General features: G+C 69.6%; 1 protein-coding gene across 1 annotated transcript; it reads left to right on the top strand.

The window, feature by feature from the left end:
• Positions 1 to 659: 659 nt before the first annotated feature.
• On the top strand, positions 660 to 7,273 carry LOC309685209 (uncharacterized protein; the record flags this gene model as incomplete). The annotated part of the gene is made up of 4 exons (XM_082501019.1): positions 660 to 773; positions 3,124 to 3,180; positions 4,970 to 5,092; positions 7,160 to 7,273. Coding segments are annotated over 4 exons (408 nt in total), but the record flags the coding sequence as incomplete, so codon positions are not given.
• Positions 7,274 to 7,509: the final 236 nt, after the last annotated feature.

The following is a 7,509-nucleotide window of genomic DNA, read 5'->3' as shown; positions in this document are numbered from 1 at the left end:
TGGGGGGAGGGGGGAGGGGCGGGGGGAGGGGGGGAAATGGGGAGGAGGGGGGAGGGGCGGGGGGAGGGGCGCGGGGAGGGGGAGGGGGAGAGGGGAAATGGGGGGAGGGGGAGGAGGAGGTGGAGGGGGTGGGGGAGAGGCGGGGGGAGGGGGGGGTGGGGGAGGGGCGGGGGAGGGGGGGTGGGGGAGGGGAAATGTGGGGGAGGGGCGTAGTGGGGGGAGGGGCGGGGGTGGGGGGAGGGGCGGTGATTGGGGGGGTCAAAGGGGGGAAGTGGGGGAGGGGCGGTCGTGGGGGGGGAGGGGCGGGTTAAGGCCCCTCTGACCCCGCCCCCTCCGCTCCCTCTGACCCCGCCCCCTCCGCCCCCTCCGCCCCCTCCGCTCCCTCCGACTCCGCCCCCTCCGACTCCGCCCCCTCCGCCCCTCTGACTCCGCCCCCTCCGCCCCCTCCGCCCCCTCCACTCCCTCCGGCCCCGCCCCCTCCGCCCGCTCTGACTCCGCCCCCTCCGCCCCCTCTGACTCCGCCCCCTCTACTCCCTCCGGCCCCGCCCCCTCCGCCCCCTCTGACTCCGCCCCCTCCGCCCCCTCCGCCCCCTCCGCCCCCTCTGACTCCGCCCCCTCCGCTCCCTCCGGCCCCGCCCCCCCTCCGGCCCCGCCCCCAGGTGACGCAGGTGGCGGTGGGGGCGGGGCGGGCGGCGGTGGGCGGGACCCTTCTGGCGGCGCTGCGCGACCCCATTGGTGCCACACTCGGGGCGGCGGTGGGCGGCGGCGGAACGGTGGGGGAGGGGCGGGGGGGGGGAGGGCACTTGGGGGGCGGGGGGGGGCTATGGGGCGGGGGCACTTATGGGGCGGGGGGCACTTATGGGGCGGGGAGGGGCACTTATGGGGCGGGGGGAACTTATGGGGCGGGGAGGGGCTATGGGGCGGGGGGGAACTTGGGGGGGAGGGGCACTTATGGGGCGGAAGGGAACTTATGGGGCGGGGGGGGAACTTGGGGGGAGGGGCACTTATGGGGCGGAAGGGAACTTATGGGGCTGGGGGGGCACTTGTGGGGCAGAGGGTCTATGGGGCGGGGGGCACTTTGAGGGGGTTGGGGGCACTTATGGGGCTGGGGGGAACTTGTGGGGCGGAAGGGAACTTATGGGGCGGGGGGGGAACTTGGGGGGGGAGGGGCACTTATGGGGCGGGGGGGGCACTTATGGGGCTGGGGATGACCTATGGGGCGGGGGGGCACTTGGGGGGCAGGTGGGGTTATAGGGGGGGCACTTGTGGGGCGGGAGGTCTATGGGGCAGGGGAGACCTATGGGGCGGGGGGCACTTATGGGGCGGGGGGGAACTTATGGGGCGGGGGGGAACTTGGGGGGTGAGGGGCACTTATGGGGCAGAAGGGAACTTATGGGGCAGGGGGGAACTTGGGGGGTGGGGGGCACTTATGGGGCAAGGGGGAACTTGGGGGGGGAGGGGCACTTATGGGGCGGGGGGGGCACTTATGGGGCTGGGGATGACCTATGGGGCGGGGGGGCACTTGGGGGGCAGGTGGGGTTATAGGGGGGGCACTTGTGGGGCGGGAGGTCTATGGGGCAGGGGAGACCTATGGGGCGAGGGGCACTTATGGGGCGGGGGGGAACTTATGGGGCGGGGGGGGACCTATGGGGCGGGGGGGCACTTATGGGGCGGGGGGGAACTTATGGGGCGGGGGGGGACCTATGGGGCGGGGGGCACTTATGGGGCAAGGGGGAACTTGGGGGGTGAGGGGCACTTATGGGGCGGGGGGGCACTTGTGGGGCGGAGGGTCTATGGGGCGGGGGGGAACTTGGGGGGTGAGGGGCACTTATGGGGCAGGGGGCACTTGTGGGGCGGGGGGGAACTTATGGGGCAGGGAGGGCTATGGGGTGTGGGGGCACTTATGGGGCGGGGAGGGCTATGGGGCGGGGGGGAACTTTGAGGGGGTTGGGGGGCACTTATGTGGGGGCACTTGTGGGGCAGGTGGGGTTATGGGGGGGCACTTATGGGGCGGGGGGTCTATGGGGCAGGGGAGACCTATGGGGCGGGGGGCACTTATGGGGCGAGGGGGAACTTGGGGGTTTGGGGGGCACTTATGGGGCGGGGGGCACTTGTGGGGCAGAAGGGAACTTATGGGGCGGGGGGGAAGTTGGGGGGGAGGGGCACTTATGGGGCGGGGGAGCACTTGTGGGGCAGAGGGTCTATGGGGCGGGGGGGCACTTTGAGGGGTTTGGGGGGCACTTATGGAGCGGGGGGGGCACTTGTGGGGCGGGGGAACTTATGGGGCGGGGGGGAACTTATGGGGCGGGGGGGGACCTATGGGGCGGGGGGCACTTATGGGGCAGAAGGGAACTTATGGGGCGGGGGGGGAACTTGGGGGGAGGGGCACTTATGGGGCTGGGGGGGCACTTGTGGGGCAGAGGGTCTATGGGGCGGGGGGGCACTTTGAGGGGGTTGGGGGCACTTATGGGGCGGGGGGGAACTTATGGGGCGGGGGGGCACTTGTGGGGCGGGGAGGGCTATGGGGCGGGGGGGAACTTTGAGGGGGTTGGGGGGCACTTATGGGGCTGGGGGGAACTTGGGGGGTGGGGGGCACTTATGGGGGGGCACTTGTGGGGCAGGTGGGGTTATGGGGGGGCACTTATGGGGCGGGGGGTCTATGGGGCAGAGGAGACCTATGGGGCGAGGGGCACTTATGGGGCGAGGGGGGCACTTGTGGGGCGGAGGGTCTATGGGGCGAGGGGGCACTTTGAGGGGGTTGGGGGGCACTTATGGGGCGGGGGCACTTGTGGGGCGGGGGGGGACCTATGGGGTGGGGGGGGCACTTGTGGGGCTGAAGGGAACTTATGGGGCGGGGAGGGGCTATGGGGTGTGGGGGCACTTATGGGGCTGGGGAGGACCTATGGGGCGGGGGGGCACTTGTGGGGCGGGGGGCTATGGGGCGGGGGGGCACTTATGGGGCAAGGGGGAACTTGGGGGGTGAGGGGCACTTATGGGGCGGGTGGCACTTGTGGGGGGGCACTTATGGGGCAGGGTGGGTACTTATGGGGCGTGGGGGGGTGACTTATGGGTCAGGGGCACTTATGGGTCAGGGGCACTTATGGGGCGCGCTGTGACCCACAGCTGATGGTGTCGGGGGCGGTGCTGATGGCGATGGCGAAGGGCCCCTCCGTGGGGCGGGTGAGCGCTTGGGGGGCACTGGGGGGCACTGGGGGGTGACATGTGGGGCGCTGTTGGGCGCTATGGGGTGAGCTGTGGGGCGCTGTGGGGCGCTATGGGGCGCAGTGGGGTGAGCTGTGGGGTGATGTGGGGCACTGTGGGGTGATGTGGGGCGCTATGGGGTGAGCTGTGGGTCGCCGTGGGGCGCAGTGGGGTGATCTGTGGGTCGCCGTGGGGCAATGTGGGGTGCAGTGGGGTGAGCTGTGGGGCGCTGTGGGGCAATGTGGGGCGCTATCAGGCGAGCTGTGGGGCGCCGTGGGTCGCCATGGGGCGCTATGGAGTGAGCTGTGGGGCGCTATGGGGCGCAGTGGGGTGAGCTGTGGGGCGCTGTGGGGCGCTATGGGGCACCATGGGGTGAGCAGTGGGGCACTATGGGGTGAGCTGTGGGGCGCCGTGGGGCGCTATGGGGTGATGTGAGGCGCTGTGGGGCGCTATGGGGCGAGCTGTGGGGCGCTGTGGGGTGAGATGTGGGGCACTGTGGGGTGATGTGGAGCTCTATGGGGCCCTATGGGGCGCTGTGGGGCACTATGGGGTGAGCTGTGGGGCGCTATGAGGCGCTATGGGGTGAACTGTGGGGCGCTGTGGGGCACTATGGGGTGATCTGTGGGTCGCCGTGGGGCAATGTGGGGTGCAGTGGGGTGAGCTGTGGGGCGCTGTGGAGTGATGTGGGGCACCGTGGGTCGCCATGGGGCGCTATGGGGTGAGCTGTGGGGCGCTGTGGGGCACTATGGGGTGAGATGTGGGGCGCTGTGGGGCGCTATCAGGCGAGCTGTGGGGCAATATGGGGCGAGCTGTGGGGCGCTGTCGGGTGATGTGGGGCGCTATGGGGCGCTATGGGGTGAGCTGTGGGGCACCATGGGTTCAGCTGTGGGGTGATGTGGGGCGCTGTGGGGCACAGTGGGGTGAGCTGTGGGTCGCCGTGGGGCGCTATGGGGTGATGTGGGGCGCTGTGGGGCGCTATGGGGCACTATGGGGTGAGATGTGGGGCGCCGTGGGTCGCAGTGGGGTGAGCTGTGGGGCACTGTGGGGCGCTATGGGGCACCATGGGGTGAGCAGTGGGGCGCTATGGGGTGAGCTGTGGGGCGCTGTGGGGCAATGTGGGGCGCTGTGGGGCACCATGGGGTGAACTGTGGGGCGCTGTGGGGCACTATGGCGTGAGCTGTGGGTCGCAGTGGGTCGCAGTGGGGTGAGCTGTGGGGCGCCGTGGGGCGCAGTGGGGTGAGCTGTGGGGCGCTGTGGGGTGATGTGGGGCGCTATGGGGTGAGATGTGGGGCGCTGTGGGGCGCTATCAGGCGAGCTGTGGGGCAATATGGGGCGAGCTGTGGGGCGCTGTCGGGTGATGTGGGGCGCTATGGGGCGCTATGGGGTGAGCTGTGGGGTGAGCTGTGGGGCGCTGTGGGGCACTATGTGGTGACTTGTGGGGCGCTGTGGGGTGAGCGGTGGGGCGCCGTGGGGTGATGTGGGTTGAGCTGTGGGGCGCTGTGGGGTGATGTGGAGTGAGATGTGGGGCGCTGTGGGGCACTATGGGGTGAGCTGTGGGGTGATGTGGGGCACTGTGGGGTGATGTGGGGCGCTATGGGGCGCTATGGGGTGAGCTGTGGGGCGCTGTGGGTCGCTGTGGGTCGCAGTGGGGTGAGCTGTGGGTCGCCGTGGGGCGCAGTGGGGCACTATGGGGTGAGCTGTGGGGCGCCGTGGGGCGCAGTGGGGTGATGTGGGGCGCAGTGGGGTGATGTGGGGCGCCGTGGGGCAGGCGCGGGCGGCGCTGGCGCTGGGGGTGGTGTCGGCCATCGCGTCCCTCCTGGAGCTGCTGCTGCACGGAGTGCTCCTGCCCCACGGCTGCCCCACATGTGCGCTGATGGGGCCGGGCCCACAGGTGGGGCTGAGGGGCTCTGGGGTCTATGGGGCGCTATGGGGCGCTATGGGGTCTATGGGGCGCTATGGGGCGCTATGGGGCACTATGGGGTCTATGGGGCACTATGGGGTCTGTGGGGTCTATGGGGCGCTATGGGGCACTATGGGGCACTATGGGGTCTATGGGGCACTATGGGGCACTGTGGGTTCTATGGGGCGCTATGGGGCACTATGGGGCGCTATGGGGCACTGTGGGTTCTATGGGGCGCTATGGGGCACTATGGGGCCTATGGGGTCTATGGGGCACTATGGGGCACTGTGGGGCACTATGGGGTCTATGGGGCACTATGGGGCACTGTGGGGCACTATGGGGTCTATGGGGCACTATGGGGTCTGTGGGGTCTATGGGGCGCTATGGGGCACTATGGGGTCTATGGGGCACTGTGGGGTCTATGGGGCGCTATGGGGTCTATGGGGTCTATGGGGTCTATGGGGCGCTATGGGGCGCTATGGGGCGCTATGGGGTCTATGGGGGTCTATGGGGTCTATGGGGCGCTATGGGGCGCTATGGGGTCTATGGGGTCTATGGGGGTCTATGGGGTCTATGGGGCGCTATGGGGCGCTATGGGGTCTATGGGGCCTATGGGGCACTATGGGGTCTATGGGGCGCTATGGGGCACTGTGGGGTCTATGGGACACTATGGGGCACTGTGGGGCACTGTGGGGTCTATGGGGTCTATGGGGCACTATGGGGCGCTATGGGGTCTATGGGGCACTATGGGGCACTGTGGGGTCTATGGGGCACTGTGGGGCGCTATGGGGCGCTATGGGGTCTATGGGGGTCTATGGGGCGCTATGGGGCACTGTGGGGCACTGTGGGGTCTATGGGGCGCTATGGGGTCTATGGGGTCGATGGGGCGCTATGGGGTCTATGGGGCACTGTGGGGCGCTATGGGGCACTATGGGGTCTATGGGGCACCATGGGGTCTATGGGGCACTGTGGGGTCTATGGGGCGCTATGGGGCGCTATGGGGTCTATGGGGCGCTATGGGGCACTATGGGGTCTATGGGGCACTATGGGGCACTATGGGGTCTATGGGGCGCTATGGGGCGCTATGGGGTCTATGGGGCCTATGGGGCACTATGGGGTCTATGGGGCACTGTGGGGCACTGTGGGGTCTATGGGGCACTGTGGGGTCTATGGGGTCTATGGGGCACTATGGGGTCTATGGGGTCTATGGGGCACTATGGGGCACTGTGGGGTCTATGGGGCACTATGGGGTCTATGGGGCGCTATGGGGCACTGTGGGGCGCTATGGGGCACTATGGGGTCTATGGGGCGCTATGGGGCACTATGGGGGTCTATGGGGGTCTATGGGGTCTATGGGGCGCTATGGGGCACTGTGGGGTCTATGGGGCGCTATGGGGTCTATGGGGCCTATGGGGTCTGTGGGGTCTATGGGGCACTATGGGGTCTATGGGGCCTATGGGGCGCTATGGGGCGCTATGGGGCCTATGGGGTCTATGGGGTCTATGGGGCCTATGGGGTCTGTGGGGTCTATGGGGCACTATGGGGTCTATGGGGCCTATGGGGCGCTATGGGGCGCTATGGGGCCTATGGGGTCTATGGGGTCTATGGGGCGCTATGGGGCACTGTGGGGTCTATGGGGCGCTATGGGGTCTATGGGGCCTATGGGGTCTGTGGGGTCTATGGGGCGCTATGGGGTCTGTGGGGTCTATGGGGCACTATGGGGTCTATGGGGTCTATGGGGCGCTATGGGGCACTGTGGGGTCTATGGGGCACTATGGGGTCTATGGGGTCTATGGGGCGCTATGGGGCACTGTGGGGCGCTGTGGGGTCTATGGGGCGCTATGGGGCACTGTGGGGTCTATGGGGTCTATGGGGCGCTATGGGGCACTATGGGGCACTATGGGGCGCTATGGGGTCTATGGGGCGCTATGGGGCACTGTGGGGTCTATGGGGTCTATGGGGCACTATGGGGTCTGTGGGGCACTGTGGGGGTGGGTGTGGCCGGAGGGGCGTGTCCCCCCTCTCTCTCAGACCCCGCCCCCCGCCGGCCCCGCCCAGGCCGTGGTGTGGGGGGCGCGGCTCTTCCTGCTGACGTCAGCGGCGGTGGGCGTGGCCCTGGCGGTGACGGGGGCGGTGGCGGCCGGAAGGGGCGGAGCCACGCGGGGCGGGGCGGTGAGCGATGGGCGGGGCTTTGTGTGGGGGGGAGTGGGCGTGGCCTCACCCCCCCTCTGACCCCGCCCCCCCCTCCCCCCCCCCCGCAGCCGGTGGTCATCTATCAGACGGCGCTTCCGGGGGCGGGGCCGGGCGAGGCCCCGCCCACCGCCCCCGCCCCGCAATAAAAGGCCACGCCCACCCCCCGCTCTGTGTCCCGGGAGGGGCGTGGCCGCGCTTGGCCACGCCCCCAGCGC

Source organism: Vanellus vanellus, assembly GCF_965231255.1.
Source record: "Vanellus vanellus genome assembly, contig: HAP1_SCAFFOLD_2331, whole genome shotgun sequence".
Classification (NCBI taxonomy): Eukaryota; Metazoa; Chordata; class Aves; order Charadriiformes; family Charadriidae; genus Vanellus; species Vanellus vanellus.
Note: the sequence above shows the minus strand (reverse complement) of the source record. Positions and strands in the feature narration are given on the sequence as shown.